The following is a 19444-nucleotide window of genomic DNA, read 5'->3' as shown; positions in this document are numbered from 1 at the left end:
AATATGTATTTCAACAGTACACCACAGCTATCTAATATTTATTCCAGCAGTACACCACGGCTATTTAATATGTATTTCAACAGTACACCACAGCTATCTAATATTTATTCCAGCAGTACACCACGGCTATTTAATATGTATTTCAACAGTACACCACAGCTATCTAATATTTATTCCAGCAGTACACCACGGCTATTTAATATGTATTTCAACAGTACACCACAGCTATCTAATATTTATTCCAGCAGTACACCACGGCTATTTAATATGTATTTCAACAGTACACCGCAGCTATCTAATATTTATTCCAGCAGTACACCACGGCTATTTAATATGTATTTCAACAGTACACCGCAGCTATCTAATATTTATTCCAGCAGTACACCACGGCTATTTAATATGTATTTCAACAGTACACCACAGCTATCTAATATTTATTCCAGCAGTACACCACGGCTATTTAATATGTATTTCAACAGTACACCACAGCTATCTAATATTTATTCCAGCAGTACACCACGGCTATTTAATATGTATTTCAACAGTACACCGCAGCTATCTAATATTTATTCCAGCAGTACACCACGGCTATTTAATATGTATTTCAACAGTACACCGCAGCTATCTAATATTTATTCCAGCAGTACACCACAGTTATTTAATATGTATTTCAGCAGTACACCGCAGCTATCTAATATGTATTTCAACAGTACACCACCGCTATTTAATACGTATTTCAGCAGTACACCACAGGTATTTAATACGTATTTCAACAGTACACCACAGCTATTTAATGTGTATTTCAACAGTACACCACAGCTATTTAATGTGTATTTCAGCAGTACACCACAGCTATTTAATGTGTATTTCAGCAGTACACCACACCTATTTAATGTGTATTTCAGCAGTACACCACACCTATTTAATGTGTATTTCAGCAGTACACCACAGCTGTTTAATGTATATTTCAAAATGCAGGCAGTCCTTGCTTTGCGTGATAATGTGGAACCATAAGAATGACCATGCTGCTGAGACTCTGCAAAGCAATGTTAATAATCAGTGAAGGGAAATTATTCTTCTATGACCTTTAAATTTTTTTGTGAAAATATTAAAAACTACAATTGTCAATTATAAAGGTACAGATTAGGAAAATGAAAAGTATATTAAAGTTAATATTGTTAATACGTGGTAATTTAAAACAGAAACATTGATAATGTTTTACTTATTTGCAAAAAAAAAAAAAAGTATCAAAGAGAAGAACAATCCAAACCTAAAGCAAACAGAAGGGTGGAAATAATAAAGATTAGAGCAGAAACTAATGAAATAGGTAATAGAAAAGATGTAGAGAAGATAGACAAAACTGAAAGTTGGTCCTTTGAAAAAAAATCAACAAAATGGCAAACCTTCAGACCAGCCAAGAAAAAAGAGAAGGCTGAAATTTCTGAAAGCAAGCATGAAAGAGGGAAAACAAGACACTGTTATGAGTAACTATGTGCTAATACCTGAGGTAACTTAGATGAAATTGACAGATTGCTAGAAAGACATAAACTACCACTTCTCATCAGTGTTACAGTTGAGATTCTGTCCAGGGCAATAAGAAAAGAAAAAGGAAAAAAAAATCAGATTAGAAAGGAAGAAATAAAACTATATTTGCAGATGTCATCATATTGTATATAGACTATCCTAGGAACCTGCTAATAGAACTAATAAATTAGTTTAGTACTGGTTGCAGGATACATCACTACCTAAAAATCAGTTATATTTCTATACTGAAGATAGGTGAATGGCCAAAAAATAATTGAAAAAAAAAATCAACTTGAGTATTACAAAAGTAAAAATTTAAAACTAATTGATGTATAAATTAAAAGATGCATCATTTTACAGATTTTTTAAATTAGCTGATAATGTTTAATGTTGGCAAAGGTCTAAGTAGATGGGCACTCTCATATACTGTGGTAGTGAGTATAAATTTACTAAAACCATTTAGGAGAACAATTTAAATATTTGTGCTCAATTGTGTTCTAATAGTTTTCCAATTTAAATATGGGAATATTAACAGATATAATATTTAATAAATTATGATATAGCCACACAATGGGCTACTATGCAGCTGTTTTTTTTAACAATGTAGTAATTCTATTAATTTGTGTCCCAACATGGAACAGTCTCTAAGGTACCTTACATTAAAAATCCTAACATAAGAACAAAAATTTTAGTATGTTTCCATTTCTTTAAAGAAAAAAAGGTCTAAAACTCATCCACACACATTCCTAAATGCCTAAGAATGAAAGAAAATCAAGACTGGGAGAACAGGAGGGATGGAGGCTGGAAGCAAGATGGGCTATTCTGTTAACGTTCAACAACTTCACATGTCATGATAAACAACTTACTGAGATCATAGACATCAAACATGGGTATTTTCTTTCGGCGTACCTTTATTTTCCTTAAACAACTCTCATTTTCCCTTTCTTTTCGTGAAATTGTTTCCAAAACTCAGAAAACAAGTGAAAATGTCATAAATGTCTTTTGGGACTTTTTTTAGGTGAATAACGTATGTTTAGAAGAAGTTACTCATGAAGAAGCAGTAACTGCCTTAAAGAACACATCTGATTTTGTTTATTTGAAAGTCGCAAAACCCACAAGTATGTATATGAATGATGGCTATGCACCACCTGATATCACCAACTGTAAGTCTGTTAGCATACGTTTGCTTAAATTTATCTTACTTCTTCAGTTGTGATGCCATTAGTGAAATGTTCTCAGTATAATAAAGTTTAAACATTATGCAAATATTTTTAAAGAAACAAGCATGTTAATATACTCATTTTTTAAAATCTACTTTAAGTCAAAATTTTTATAATTAGAAGGGGGGATCCTTTTCACCTTTATTATTTTATAGTAGTAATTACTGTTACATTTAAAGGATTGACTTGCAAACTTTTATGTAAATAAGTCACTAAAGAACATTTGCAAATATTGAAATTGTTTTGTTCTAATAGTTTTCCACTTGAGCACAGAAATTTGCTTTAACAAGCAGTTCATTCTACTAACAAGCAAAGTACGGGCATACCTCATTCTATTGGGCTTTGCTTTATTGCGCTTCACAGAGGCTACATTTTTTACAAATTGAAGGTTTATGGCAATCCTGAATTGAGCAAATTTATCAGCACCTTTTTTTTCTTCAGTAACATGTTCTCGCTTGATGTCTCTTAATGTCTGTGTGTCACATTTTGGTAAATCTCGCAATATTTCAAACTTTTTTCATTATTATTATATCAGTTACAGTAATCTGTGATCACTGGTCTTTGATGTTACTATTTTAATTGTTTTGGGGTGCCACAACCACACTCATATAAGACAGCAAGCTTAATAGATAAATGTGTGTGTTCTGACTGCTCCTCTGATGACTAGTCATTCCCCTATTTCCCTCGCTCTCCTCGGGCCTCCCTATTCCCCAAGATACAACAATATTGAAATTAGGCCAGTTAATAAATCTACAATGACCTCTGAGTGCTCAAGTGAAAAGACAAGTTGCATATTTCTCATTATATGTCAAAATGATTTAACTTAGTGAGGAAGGCATGTTCAATGGCAATAAAGGGAGAAAGCTAGACCTCTTGCTGCAGTTAGCCAAGTTAAAGTTCTTGAAGGAAATTAAAAGTACTGTTACAGTGAACACACTAATGATAAGAAAGCAAAAGAATCTGATTGCTGATGTGGACAAAGTTTGAAGTGGTCTAGATAGATCAAACCAGCCATAAGATTCCTTCAAGCCAAAGCCTAATCCAGAACAAGACCCTAACTGTGCTTCAATTCTGAAAAGGCTGAGAGAGGTGAGGAAGCTGTAGAAGAGAAATGTGAGGCTAGCAGGGGTTGGTTCATGAGGTTGAGGGAAAGAAGTCATCTCTATAACATGAAAGTGCAACGTAAAGCAGCAAGTGCTGATGTAGGAGCTGCAGCAAGTTATCCAGAAGATCTAGCTATGATACTTAATGGAAGTGGCTACACCAAACAACAGTTTTTCAATGTAGATGAAACAGCCTTCTACTGGAAAAAGATACCTTTTAGGACTTTCACAGCTAGAGAGGATACGTCAGTGCCTGACTTCAAAGCTTCAAAGTACAGGCTGACTTTCTTGTTAGTTGCTAATGCAGCTGGTGATTTTCAATTGAAGCCAATGCTCATTTACCAGTCCAGAAAATCCAAGGAATTATGCTAAGCCCGTCTGCCTGTTCTATATAACTGTAATGAAACCTGTGCTCTATAACTGAAGCAACAAAGCCTGAATGACAGCGTATCTGTTTACAGCATGGTTTACTGAATATTTTAAGCCAACTGTTGAGACCTGCTGCTCAGAAAACAAAAAACAAAAAAAAATTCCTTTCAAAATATTAGTGCTCTTAGACAATGCACCTAGCTGCCCAAGAGCTATAATGGCAATGTGCAAGGAGACTGATGTTTTGATGCTTACTAACTTGTCATCCACTCTGTAGTCCATGGATCAAGGAATAATTTTGACTTTCAAGTCTTACTATTTAAGAAATACATTTTATAAAGCTATAGCTGCCATAGATAGTGATTCCTCTGATGGATCTGGGCAAAGTAAATTGAAAACCTTCTGCAAAGGATTCACCAGTCTAGATGCCTTTAAGGACATTCATGATTCATGGGAGGAGGTCACAATATCAACATTAACAGGAGTTTGAAAGATGTTGATTCCAGCCCTCTTGGATGACTTGGAACAGGTCAAAACTTTAGTGGCACAAGTTACTGCAAATTGGTAGAAATAATAAGAGAACTAGAATTAGAAGTGGAGCCTGAAGATGTGACTGAATTGCTGCAATGTCATGATAAAACTTTAACAACCAAGAAGCTGCTTCTTATAGATAATCAAAGAAAGTGGTTTCTTGAGATGGAATCTACTCCTGGTGGGTGAAGATGATGTGAACATTGTTGAAACGGCAACAAAGGATTTTGGAATATTACATAAACTTAGTTGATAAAGCAGCAGTAGGGTTTGAGAGAATTCACTTCAATTTTGAAAGAAGTTCTACTGTGGGTAAAATGCTATCAAACAGCATCACATGCTTCAGAGAAATCTTTTGTGAGAGAAAGAGTCAGTGGATATGGCCAACTGCATTTTTGTCTTATTTTAAGAAATTAACACAGGCACCCCACCCTTCAGCAACTACCACCCTCAATATCAAGGCTATCAATATCAAGGCAAGATGCTCTACCAGCAAAAACATCATAACTTGCTGAAGGCTGAGATGATTGTTAGCGTTTTTTTAGCAGTAAAGTATTTTTAAAATTAAGGCCTGTACATTGTATTTTTAGTCATAATGCTATTCCTTACTTAATATAGTGTAAACATAACTTGTACTGGGAAACCAAAAAATTCATATGACAGACTTTATTGCAATATTCGCTTTATTGCTGTGGTATGGAACTATAATATCTCTGAGGTATGCCTGTAATTCTGATGTCTCTGGTGCTGCTAGTTCATGGCCTGCACTTTGAGAAACACTGATTTACAATAAATCTAAAACTTAAGGGATTTTCTTTGCTCTTGGGTACATGAGGACAGATACTATTTATCTTTGTACTTTCAGGTTCTAGTGCTTATATTTATATGCAGTTCAATTGTGTTGCAGTTGATTAAATTGTTCTTAAAGTACTTATGTATTTTTAGGTTTCTTATTTTATTATATATATATATATATGTATTTTTTATTTTGAGATGGAATCTCGCTCTGTTGCCCAGGCTGGAGTGCAGTGGTGCAATCTCAGCTCACTGCAACCTCCGCCTCCCAGGTTCAAGCAATCCTCCTGCCTCAGCCCCCCTAGTAGCTGGGATTACAGGCATGCGACACCATGACTGGCTAATTTTTGTATTTTTAGTAGAGACGGGGTTTCGCCATGTTGGCCAGGCTGGTCTCAAACTCCTGGTGTCAAGTGATCCACCTGCCTCGGCCTCCCAAAGTGCTGGGATTACAGGCGTGAGCCACCACACCTGGCCATTTTATATTCAGTTTTTTTAATATATAAGCTGAGATTTAAGTATATTTTTTAATGTGTTTGTGTTGGTGGAAAAATGAAAGCTGTATTTGTTCTTTGCATTGAGTTAATGTTTGAAGAACCCGTAAATAATAAAGATCTTAAATGTACTGGGTATAACCTGCTTTTGAGTGCTCCTTTTTTAAATTGTAGAATTGTAGAAATATTGGTGATTTTTAAAGTAACAGTGCTTCCAATTTTAAAACTGTCAAGATTCATTATATTACTAATCATTATCAGTTAAAAACATTACATTTTGAAATCTACATACTGCCCTCCATAATGTATCTTCATTATCTGCTCATTTATTTATTAATTACTCAAGTATAATTGAATTATTTCCTTAATAGTATTTAACCTGTCTGATGTACAGGGATGGTGTCTCAAACTTCATTTGTGTGAAAGAAAAAAACCTTGCTACTTATTTGAAATTCTTACATATACTTCCTCTTGCACATAAACTTTATATAAAGGCTTTGTGTATTTTTTAAATAATAAGCCATTTTATTCATCAATTCAAGTATCTTATTTTAAATGCTGCCTATCCAATAACCATGTGCACATTGTGACAGTTGTTCCACGAATTGAGTATTAGTGCCCCCTGATTATGATTATGTTGCCTTTTTTTTTTTTTTTAAAGATGAAGTTTCGCTCTTGTTGCCCAGGCTGGAGTGCAGTGGCGCGATCTCGGATCACCACAACCTCTGCCTCCCAGGTTCAAGCCATTCTCTTGCCTCAGTAGCTGGGATTACAGGCATGTGCCACCACGCCCTGCTAATTTTGTATTTTTAGTAGAAACAGGGTTTCTCCATGTTTGGTCAGGCTGGTCTCGAACTCCCAACCTCAGATGATCTGCCCACCTCGGCCTCCCAAAGTGCTGGGATTATAGGCATGAGCCACCGAGCCCAGCCGATTATGTTACTTTTTCCCCCATATGTTATTGAACTAATAAAGCATTATAAAAAAGCTGACATTTCACCTTGCAGTTTCAACTTGATCACAATGTTTTGCTTCCAGTCTCTTCCCTTCTTAGGCAACTGTAGATGTGGATTTTGTTGTATGCTTCTGCATATGCAATTCATAAACTATTTGTGTTTTTTAAAAAGCACTTGTGTTTAAAACTTTTTTACATAAGTGATTTTTACTTATCAGTTCTTCTGAAGCCCTCACTATCACTCTGCTGTCAGGTTATTCAGCTTACTCTCTATCCCTGACTGTGGTGATAGAGTATTCTCCTCATCAATCTGGCTTTAGTCACTGAAGACGTCAGTGCGAAAGCCCATTGTCATTTTGCCACTATTACTCATGCTGTCATTCCTGGTCATGTCCAAAAACCACACTGATTCGTCCAACGCCCTGACTTGTTGGTTTCTTCATCTCTTTCTGGCTATCCTGCCCTCCACTTCAACTCAGTTACTTGATTCCAAGATAATAGTTGAGATTTTATTATCTATGATTATTAACTCTCATCGCCTCTAAAATACCAATTTAATCATCCCATTCTGTGACTACAACCGTCAGTTCATTCACCTCTGTTCTAGCAACTCAGTCTCATTTTGACGTTCAGTCATTTGACATGATTATTTTGTTGCTCCTTGTCTCAATTTTTCTGTTTGTGTTACCTTAGATTCCATGGTTTATCATGTTCACTTCATTGCACATCTTCAAGTCCTTTGCCCCTTTCTTCTTCGCGGCAGAATCCCCCAACACTGGTGCAGCCAAACTCTGCTGTTTCATTTATGGTTCCTAAAAAGCAGAACCATGGAGAAAAGCACAAAATTGTGCTTTTTACGTATGGCCATAAATCATAGATGGTGCCTTACTCTTGCCTGCAGTCCTACTACATTTCCCTAATTCACTCTCCCACTGTTAAGAATTTTTCTCTCCCCTCAAACCTTCACTTGCCATCTACTATTCAGCCATAACTGATGATCTCACTTCATATTTCATATAAGCACCCAGAAGAGAATTTCCTTATTTTTCCACTTTTAGATATACCTATGTAACTATATTTTTACCCCAAAACTGCACTTTCACTTGTTTCTTAATGGGAGTCACTGTCATTGTTCCTGTTGAAAACCAGGTCTTCCATTTGTATACCGAATGTCATTATTTCTTGTCTGCAGAGAATCTTGTTCTTGCAGTTGTCCCTTCTCTCTCTTGCATAATCAAATCCTCTGTCTACTGGATCATTACCATCAGCACACAAACATGTTTACATACTCCTTATCTTAAGGAAATAGGAGGGATCTTCCTACAATCTTAAGATACCTCCCTAACACTGCTCCTTTTCTCTGCTTAATATCACCAAGAGCTGATTTTCCTACCATGTTAAGACTTCTTCACATCAAAAAGGAAAAAAGCCAGGCACAGTGGTGCGTGCCTGTGGTCCCAGTTACTTGGGAGGGTGAGGCAGGAGGGTTGTTTGAACCCAGGAGTTTGGGGGGTATAGTGCACTATTATTGCACCTGTGTCTAGCCACTGCACTCCAGCCTTGGCAACATAATGAGACCTATCTCTTAAAAGAAAAAAGAGGCCAGGCACAGTGGCTCACGCCTGTAATCCCAGCACTGTTGGGAGGCCAAGGCGGGCGGATCATGAGGTCAGGAGATCAAGACCATCCTGGCTAACCCAGTGAAACCCCGTCTGTACTTAAACTACAAAAAATTACCCAGGCATGGTGGCAAGTACCTCCGGTCCCTGCTACTCGGGAGGCTGAGGCAGGAGAATTGCTTGAACCCAGGAGGCGGAGGTTACAGTGAGCTGAGATCGTGCCACTGTACTCCAGCCTGGGCAACAAAGCAAGACTCTGTAAGAAAAAAAAAAAAAAACACATACCCAGTAAAGAAATGGGGAAAGCCTATAAAAATATTCTTTTATTTGAGACAGGATGTCACTCAGTTGCTCAGGCTGCAGTGTAGTGACACGGTCATAGTTCATTGTAGCCTTGAATTCCTGGGCTCAAGCGATCCTCCCACATCAGCCTCCCACGTGTCTGGGATATCATGCCCAGCTAATTTTTAAAATTGTTTTGTAGAGATGGGGTCTCACTATGTTGCCTAAGCTCCTAGCCTCAAGTGATCCTGCCTCAGCGCCCCCAAAGTGTTGGGATTACAGATATGAGCCACTGTACCTGACCTCTTTAATTTTTAATTGAATTAAAACATATATTCAGTAAGGGTACCAATTTTAAGAGTTTAGCTTAATGATCAGTCACATGGCTTTTTAAAATTGCTATGTATTATTCCATTGTATAAGTGTACAACAATTTTTTTCATTTTACTGTTGAGTCACTTACAGTTTTGATCTTTTATGAGTATAGCTGCTGTGGATGTTTTTGCACATCCTTGTCAGACATAAGCACTCATTTCTCATGGAGTGAGGTTGCTGTGTTACAGGGTAGGCATATGTTTAGTCTCCAGCAGATACTGCTGAACAATTTCAACACTGTAGGAGACAATTAAGACCCCAGTTTTTCTACATCCTCACCAACCCTTGGTATTATCCATCTTTTTAATTATGAATAGTATGGATATGTATAAAGTTATCTCATGATTTTATTGATGATTATTTATTCATTTATTGCTGGTTGTTCCTGATGATTAATTATTTTCAGCATTTTTGCCTGTGCTTATTGCTTTGACTCCTGTTCAATGCAATGTCTGTTCAAATCTTTTTACATTTTTCTGTTGGGTTTTATTATTGATTTAAAGGAAGTTTTATATATTTGAGAAGTAACTCTAATCAGTTATATCTATTGCAGATGTCTTCACTGAGTTTATGTTTTCCCTTTTCCCCTCAAAAAAATGGTACTTTTTGATGGACAAAATTTTTTAATTCCTTATCAGTCTTTTCTATTAAGGTAGTGCTTTTAGTGACCTGTTGAAATTTTTCCTATGCTTATGTCATAAGGGACTTCTAGGAGCTTTATTATTTTGCCTTTCACATTTAGGTCCGATCCATTTTGATCTAATTTTTGCATGTAATGAGAGATTTTTTAATATGCAGATATATAATTGTTCCAGCATCATTTATTGAAAGACCATTTCTGCCACTGAATTGCATTGGTGCTTTTCTTTTAAGTGACCACATATGTATGAACCTATTTCTAGGCTCTTCTGTTTCATTGAACTATTTATCTTTGTGCCACCTGCAGTCTCTTAATTATCATAATTTTATAAAAAATGTTGATGTAAAGTAAATCTTAATTTTGTTACTGTTCAAGATTATGTTGGGTCTTTGAATTTCCTTTTTAATTTTAGGATCAAAAAAATTACAGATCAGTTTAGGAAGAATTAAATTGAGTTTCTTAATCAGTCCATTAATATGAGTATCTCTTCTTTTATTGAAGTCCTTCTTACGTTCTCTCTGCAGTGTTGTATAGTAGAGGTTTTATTTGTTAGATTTAGTCCTGGCTATTTGATGTTTTTCATGCTATTATAAATGCACTACTTTTTAAATGTTTCTAATTTTAACTGATATATAGAAAATATCTGTTTTGTATATTAATTGCTTAGTCAACAATCTTGCTAAATTTGTTAATATTAGGTTTTATAGATCTTTCAGATTGTCTATGTATATAACCATGTCATCTGTGAACAATGAATTTTACTTCCTTCTTTATTATCTTTATACTGTTCATTTTCTTTTTTCTTGTCTAATGCATTGGTAAGACCTCCAGTTCAGTGTTGAACAGAAATGGTGATAATAAATATCACTGTCTTGTTCACAAACTGGGGGAAACAGTAGTTCACCATTGTATATGGTGTTACCAGCAGGTCTTCTGTAGATATCCTTTTTGTATTAAGAAAGTTAACCTTTATTCCTGGTTTATGGGGAGTTTTTATCTTGTAAGTATGGAATTTCATCCAATTATTTATTGAGATGATTTTTCTCTTTTATTTTGTTAACATGATAAATTACATTGATTTTCTAACGTTAAACCAGTCATTTGTGGGGGGAAAAAACCCACATCATTATAATATATATTGTATATCATTGATTTTGAACTGCTTATATTTTGTTTAGGTTGTACATCTGTGTTCACAAGCATGAACTTAGGATAGTGTCCTGAAATTTTTCTGTCTTGTAATGTTTCAGAATGTTATTTCATCTCTAGATGTTTTGTTGAATTTTCCAATGAACCTATCTATCTATCTGGCCCTGGAGTTTTCTTGGGAAGGATTTTAGTTCTGAATGCGTTTTCCTCAGCAGATACAAGAACGTTCAGATTTTCTGTCTCTTGTTACCTAAGAGGACTAGATAACATTTGATTTTTTGTGTGTGTGTGGTGATTGTCAAGCATTGATGGAGGGGATGTTTCTCACAGAGGCAACCTGCAAGTGAGCAGATGTCAAAATTGGAAAACAATTTTTGTACTAGTTAGAAAAATATTTTTAGCAAGAATAGTAAAAGAAATAGAGAAGATTATAGAAGTTATACATGAACTATAGAAGATAAAGAGCCACAATGTTTATAACCAAAATAAGGTAATCAAAATGTGATACTCAGGAATAAAAGTAGAAAAAAAAAGAAGTCTGTTGAATCTAACAGAGAATACAGTTTCTCTGCTGACATTAAAATGCTCCTGTTTTTTACACTATATATTTTCTCGCTTTTAACTTCTATTCTCTTTAGCTGCATGGCCTTGCTAAACTTCTGATTTGGACACTAATCTTTTCCCATTTTCACTTCAAGCTCTTCTGCTTGCTTTTCTATAAAATCTTATAGGTGTTGAATCATTAATCTTAATATATAAGAAAAATGAATTAGGCACTCTTGTGCTTCTCTGGGGGACCTTTTTACGTAAGATTTAGGGTATAAGAAATAGTACTGTTTTATCTGATCCTTCTTTGAGGCCGTCATTTCTTTCATAGGAACATTAATTTTTAGTCTCTGTTGTCTGAGAGTATGCAGTACACGTGAGATTAACTGTCCCAGAAAGGATGCATTGACTAAAGGGACAGTCTGGATGTGTCAGGGAAAATGTATATTTTCTGGTTTGGGCATTTGACTAGATTTCTTGTCTAGTTGTTTTTTGTTTCATCTAAATATGAAAATGCAGCAAAAGAATTTAAGAGTCAAAAATCAGTAAACTCTGGATTTTTAACAGACTAGTGATTGTAGAGGTTCACGTGGGTATCTGTTGATTGAGGGCTACATACCAGTTCACTTGAAAATTACACATTCTTACTTACCACCCAGGAAAGACTTTGGACTTTCAAAGTTAAGAGCCATTGGTAGAAAGTCCTTTGGCTCAAATACAAACGAGCATCTTATATATGAACTGGGTAGGAAACAATTGCTGTTGGGTACTGCAAACCTGTAATATCAATAGATATATTACATCTCTAAAATACCATCGTTTCAGTCATTTTCTGTTGTCTTTCATCCAGATTACTTTATTCCTTTATGTTACCTATTTGGCCACTATAGTAATTTGAACTAATGATTCCTGCATTTTTGTACTCCAGTGCGTAGTATACTGCTTCCCTCCATAGAACATGTGCTCTAATTTAATAAAAAAGGGATTAATGTTTGATAATTAAATAATACAGCTACTTTTGAAGTGCTTTGTAACTTTATCATAGTTAAAGCCTCAAGAAAGTTAAATATTGCTTCCTCTGTGTTTTGGTAATGATTGGAATAATTCAACTGTCCTATGTCTTTGTAAGCTACAACTGCCATGTGTTACCTACCTGTGTCTTTGGAAAGCATGGTCAGGAATCACTTTATAATTTTCTGTCATTAGCTTTTGCTAGAATGGAAAACCTATATGTGGTATTTATTACTATTGAAGTGAACCAACATTGGTTTTTGCTTTTTTTTTTTTTTTTCTTTTTCTTTCTCGAGACAGGGCTTCTCACTCTGCCACCTAGGCTGGAGTGCAGTGATGCGACCTTGGCTCACTGCAACCTCCACCTCCCAGGTTCAAGCGATTCTCCCACCTCAGCCTCCTGAGTAAGTGGGACGACAGGCCACGCCACCATGTCTGGCTAATTTTTGTATTTTTTTGGTAGAGATGGGATTTCACCATGTTGGCAAGGCTTGTCTCGAACTCCTGACCTCAGGTGATCCGCCTGCCTTGGCCTCCCAAAGTGCTGGGATAACAGGTGTGAGCCACTATGCCTGGGCGACGGTTTTTGCTTTTTTTTTTTTTTTTTTTTTTTTTTTGCTTTTTACCAGGTTTTTATTCTTCTGTGGGTGAATTTAAAAGAATAGATGTAAATTAGGTTGACAGATCTGAGCTAGTATAAGGACATAGTCTTTTCGCACTTATTGGAAAGCCTCTGATTTTTATTATTCACAATCTAATTTGGACTGTATATAATTCTTTAAAATAGTAATCTGGGTGTGGTGGCTTATGCCTGTAATCCCAGCACTTTGGGAGGCTGAGGTGGGAGTATCACTTCAGGACAGGAGCTTGAGACTAACCTGGGCAACATAATGTCCAGTTTTTTGGCTGATGAATAAATCTTCTCTACCAAATTCTGATATACAAAGGAGTGAATATAAATTACACATTAATCACTCATAAATGGAATACTGATTGGCTTGTTTCGTTTTTGAAGTATTTTTCACTTTCTTTATTTTGAAGCTTCTTCTCAGCCTGTTGATAACCATGTTAGCCCATCTTCCTTCTTGGGCCAGACACCAGCATCACCAGCCAGATACTCACCAGTTTCTAAAGCAATACTTGGAGATGATGAAATTACAAGGTAAGGAAGTTAACATTTATCCTTCTTACATAAAATCAACTATTAAATTGAATTTTAATCAGCCATGTAAGATAGCCACAATTTTTAGGACTAAAAAATTTTATTTTTAGACAGTTAATGATCTTAAAGGTTAATTTTTTCCTTAGGAGGATTCATTGAAGAGCCTGAAATACACACGTTTTGTTTTTACAAATAAATTACTCCTTTTTAAAAATTAATACTGCTTTTCTTTGAGGCTTGGTAAATTGTCCTTAGGAATTAGCTTAGTAAAACTAAGTTAAGAAAATTCTTATGCATATTTTAAAGTAACATTTTATATGTTCCTTATCTAATATATACCATAAAAATATGGCAGTTATTTGATTTGTGTTCAGAATCCATTAAGTGGTGGTTTGGTTTGGTTTTAGCAGCAGAGTCTCACTCTGTTGCCCAGGTTGGAGTGCAGTGGTATGAACTAAGTCACTGCATCCTCGAACTCCTAGACTCAAGCTATCCTCCCATATGTGCCTCCCTAGGTACTAAGATTACAGGCGTGAGCCCCTTTGCCTGGCTGGTGGGTTGGTTTGTTTGTTTGTTTGTTCATTTGTTTGTTTGCTATATATCCTTGATATTCTGACACACAAAATTTACTTTCATCTAAAGTTACTAACTGCACTGAAATTTATAGATTAACTGTCTTTTTAATCCCAAAGAATTCTAATGAGATAGAAAAAAATTGGTGAAAAAGCATTGTAGATCTTTTTCATATTATTCAATATAGTAATAAGACACTGTAGAGTTTGCTTTATAATTTGTACACGTCTTTTATATTATAGATTCAGTGTTAAAATGTGTACCAAGTAATGTCTGTTCTTAACGTTTATTGATTACATTATTGTTAGCATTATTATTATTTTTTACTTATCAGACTCCTGATTCTAGGCAGTGATCTTAAGGACAGATAGGAGTGTTTGTCTCTTGTCTTTCATGAAGAATTAGCAATGTTGGAAACTTAATAGGTTGTCAGTAATTGTGTTTGGGATGAAAATTAGCAGAAAGAATAGTGTTCTTATTTGTTTGTGATGGGAATATCGAAGGCTGCTAGTCTTCAGGCAGTGCTTCTAGAGTGACCTTTCACTGCCATTTATTTTTATTACTTTCTAATAGTGCCTATTTAAGGCAGTAAAGAGGGAAACTATAATAGTGAATGGCTTATCTAGTCTTTAATCTCTTTGCATATTTTACAAACTAAAAAAAAAAAAGTTATATTTGCACCTTGATTACTGTTCCTCATGCTTCTTCACTTGAGTCTCTTGTCTAGAATACTGCATTGGACTTTGAAGTATTAGCCACTCCCTTTTGATAATCACACTACTTTGTAATAATGAAGTATAAAATCTTTCCAACATTACAAGTTCTTCACAATTTGACCTTAAGCAGTCTTTCAGACGTTACCAATATCAAAAAAGTAAAAAAAAAAAATCACAACATGCCTACATTTTGGTTCTAAAGTTTATTTTTTAACAGCCTTATTGAGATATGATTCACATATCATAAATTTCACCTGTTTAAAGTATACAATTTGTGGTATATTGCATCAGTTTTTAAAAATTGTAGCGAAATATATAGAACAAAATTTGACATTTTAACTATTTTTAAGTGTACAATTCAGTAGTGTTAATTGCATTCACAATTTTGTGAACCCATCACTATTTCCAAAACCTTTTCATTACTTCAGACAAACTCTGTGACCATTAAGCAGTAATTCTCCCTTCCACTGTCTTCCCAGCCCCTGGTAACCTTTAATCTACTTTTTGTCTCTATGAATTTGCCTATTCTGGATAGTTTATATAAGTGGAACCATATAATATTTGTCCTTTTGTGACTGGCCTATTTCACTTATGTTGTCAGGATACACTCATTTGTTAGCATGTATCAGAATTTCATTTGTTTTTATGACAATACCGTTCCATTATACATATACGCCACATTTGGTTTATTCATCTAATGATGGGCACCTTTTGGTTACTGTGAGTAATTCCATAATAAACACTGACATGCAAGTATCTGTCCAGGTCACTGCCTTCAGTTACTCGGGATATATACCTAAGGGCAGAATTGCTGGGTCGTGTGCTAATTCTACGTTAGCTTTTTCAGGAACCACCAAACTGGCTTTCGTAGTGCCTGCACAGTTTTATGTTCTCATCAGTAACGTATGAGGTGCAATTTCTTTACATCCTCATCAACGCTTGTTACTTTTTGTTTTGTGGTTTTTTTAATAGCCATCCTAGTAGACCTGAAGTATCTCATTATTTTTATATCCCTTTCCCTAGTGACTGATGATGTTGAGCACCTTTTCATGTGCTTATATTATTTGAAAATCAGAGTGTATTTCCCCCCAGAAATACTGTTAAATTTCAGCTGAGTATTTTTTAATCAAGTATAATTTCCTAATATAAAATTCTAATTCATACATATTTTAAAGCATAATAGGAACAGTAAACCCGGAATTCACCATCTAATATAATATAGGAAATAAAACATCACCAATATGATAAAACCTACCTGTGCCCCTGCAGATAGGTTTTAATTATTTCATATAAAAAGCCTGAAGATGGGCAATTCCAAGGTTGGTATAACAACCTTAGGCCTGTGGTGTCTTTGGTATACTCTTGGTTTCACCTTCCTGATTATAATATGTCCAAACCAGTAAAGGGATTGTATTATTCAGTCGTGTGGGGTTTTGTTTGTTTTGTTTTGTTTTTTTGAGGAAAGGAAGGTAGCAAGATGCTTTGTCCTTGATAAGGTTTGTCTGTCTCTAGAAAATGACAATAAAATTTCCCTTCATTTACCAGAGGTTAGAATGGGGTTATACTCTCACCGTAGCAAAGGAGCACAGGATTGCAATAACTTGTTTAGGTTGGTTATGGTTCATCCCTTTGAGACTGGAGAACGGGCCTACCTTCTCTAAGACAAGAGGATAGCTGCCTTTTAAACATCTAAGTAGAGGCAGTGATTGCTTTGAAGGCAATAAAGTGTGCAACATCAGCTTTTCATGAGTATGTGTATTTCCTGATAAGCTCTTATAATACTTTTAAATTTCCACATTTTTTTTCTGTTTTGGTTTCATTTCTGTTTTATATAACACAGATTTTTTGCTTTTATATAAAATTAGATTTTTTCCTTTGATTCGTAGGCTTAGAATCTCTTTATCCCATAGTTCTAGAAAAACCATTTATATTTTATCTAGCTTTCTTTGTAGTTTGATAACATAAAAATTATCAGTAGGTAGTTCTCACTGATAGAATGTCAGGTTTTATATAAAATTTCACAGATACTCAATTTTTTTTAATTTTTAGGGAACCTAGAAAAGTTGTTCTTCATCGTGGCTCAACAGGCCTTGGTTTCAACATTGTAGGAGGAGAAGATGGAGAAGGAATATTTATTTCCTTTATCTTAGCCGGAGGACCTGCTGATCTAAGTGGAGAGCTCAGAAAAGGAGATCGTATTATATCGGTAAGACATGTTAGTCAAGATCACGTCTTTATTATTTTCACTGAACCTGTTTTTAAAGCAAGGTCTTCTGTTTTTTTTTATATCCTAAAGTAATGGGGATATCTTGGTTATCTTCTTATCATTTTACAGCTTAATTGTAGAATTGTAGTGTCAGAGAACATACTATATAATAGGTTTCTTTTTATATTTGACTCTTCTAAGGGGTCAGTTTTTATAAATGTGCTTGAAGAAATTATGTGTTCTCTATTGACTGGAAAGTTTGCTATGTGTCTATTAACTCAAGCTTGTTACTTGTGTACTTCTTTATACTTTAATCTGTTACCTTCTTGATCTATCTTCTTGATCTATTGAGGTTTTTAAAGCTATCCAAATATGATTTTTTTAAAGCTACCCAAACATGGGTTCAACAGTTCGTCCTCATAGCATTAGCTTTTTTTAGTATGTCTTTTGAAATTGTGTTATTAGGTACACATAGTTTTATAGTTGTTATTATGTAATGAACATCTTGATTTATAATAGTGGTTTTGCCCTGGAATCTATATTGTCTGATATTAATGTGGCTGATTTTTTTTTTGACTTGATATTTGTGTCATCTTTTCTCCTCTTCTTACTTTCAATTTGTGTGCTTATGTTGTTACCCAGACACAATTTTTGTCTAAAACTTACCTATAGTTCTACTGTGACACACAGACTTTGGGAAACTTTAACATGCCATTTCTAGTATTTTACTTCTGTTTCATGTTTCTACCCATAAATTGTAATTTTTATTTTTGTTTATTAAAAGTTAATCCACAGGTCATACAATTTTTGTTTACCATCCCGTCTTGTATCTTCCTTCTTCTGTGTTTCTCAGTGGACCACTAACAGCATTTGGATTGTACAGTTATTTGTTGTATAGGACTGTCTTGCTCTTCATAGAAAATTTCCCTTTTTTTTCCCCCTTGAGACAGTCTCGCTCTGTCACCCAGGCTGGAGTGCAGTGGCGCCATCTTGGCTCACTGCAAGCTCTGCCTCCTGGGTTCATGCCATTCTCCTGCCTCAGCTTCCCTAGTAGCTGGGACTACAGGTGCCCTCCACCGCACCTGGCTAATTTTTTTGTATTTTTAGTAGAGACGGGGTTTCACCGTGTTAGCCAGGATGGACTCTATCTCCTGACCTCGTGATCCTCCCACCTTGGCCTCCCAAAGTGCTGGGATTACAGGCGTGAGCCACTGCACCTGGCCGAAAATTTCCCTTTTTTAAAAGCTTTCATATACATGCTACATGCTAGTAAAACTCCTTAGTCATTGTAAAAAGCAAAAGTGCCCTTCAAATATCTAAATGCACCTTAGTGTGCAAGCCCTTGATTTGTGCTTTCAGCAATGGTTCCTTAATCGTAAATACTCTAGACTTTATCTGAAAGTATCTTTATTTTATTTCACTTTAAAAGTTAGTTCAATCTAGAATTACAGGTTGATAGCTGTTACCTCTCAGTATTTTGAAGATACTGTTTTATGTTGTCTGGCATGTTGTTTCTATTTAACCAAAAAAGTCTACTCTGTCTTGTTCGTAGGTGACTTGTGGGGGTTTGCTGGCTGCTTGTAGGATGCTTTGTCTTTGATGTGCTGTAGTTTCACTGAAATGTGAAACTTTGTCTATGTCTAGCATATTATTTATTGTGTTTGGGATTCGTTATGCTTTCTGAATCAGAGGAGTCATATCTTTCATCAATTCTAAAAACTTCTTTCATCGATTCTGGAGACTTAGCCATTGTCTTTTCAAATTTTGCGTTTCCCATGTTGTATGTATTCTGTCCCTAAACTCCTATGAGTGGATGTTAATCTGTTTTTCATGTCTTTTAACCCCAATTTCATATTTACAACTCTGTCTCCTTGTAATTCAAGTTTATAAATTTTCTTTTCTTTTTTCTTTCTTTTATTTTTTGAGATACAGGGCTTCAGTGCATTGCCTAGGCTGGAGTACAGTGGCTACTCACAGGCACAATCATAGAGCACTATTATAGCCTCAAACTTCTGGGCTCAAACGATATTCCTGCCTGAGCCTCCAAGAAGCTGAAACTGTAGCAGCTTAAATTTTCTTATCTATATCTAATCTGAAACTACATCTTATCTATATCTTACCTATAACTGTATCTTACCTTAACTATATCTTATCTATATCTAATCTGAAACTAT

The 19444-nt window shown here is 35.2% G+C and overlaps 1 protein-coding gene across 23 annotated transcripts in view; it reads left to right on the top strand.

The window, feature by feature from the left end:
• The window catches only part of DLG1 (discs large MAGUK scaffold protein 1), a 271038-nt gene that overhangs the window by 174541 nt on the left and 77053 nt on the right, over positions 1-19444 (top strand). For all 23 annotated transcript variants that reach the window (XM_063661361.1, XM_063661354.1, XM_063661352.1 and 20 more), the window contains 3 exons: positions 2543-2687; positions 13655-13775; positions 17114-17270. In XM_063661361.1, coding sequence (XP_063517431.1) covers positions 2543-2687; positions 13655-13775; positions 17114-17270 — 423 coding nt within the window. The remainder of the gene's footprint in view (positions 1-2542; positions 2688-13654; positions 13776-17113; positions 17271-19444) is intronic.

The sequence above is a fragment of the Pongo pygmaeus genome, chromosome 2, assembly GCF_028885625.2.
Source record: "Pongo pygmaeus isolate AG05252 chromosome 2, NHGRI_mPonPyg2-v2.0_pri, whole genome shotgun sequence".
Classification (NCBI taxonomy): Eukaryota; Metazoa; Chordata; class Mammalia; order Primates; family Hominidae; genus Pongo; species Pongo pygmaeus.
Note: the sequence above shows the minus strand (reverse complement) of the source record. Positions and strands in the feature narration are given on the sequence as shown.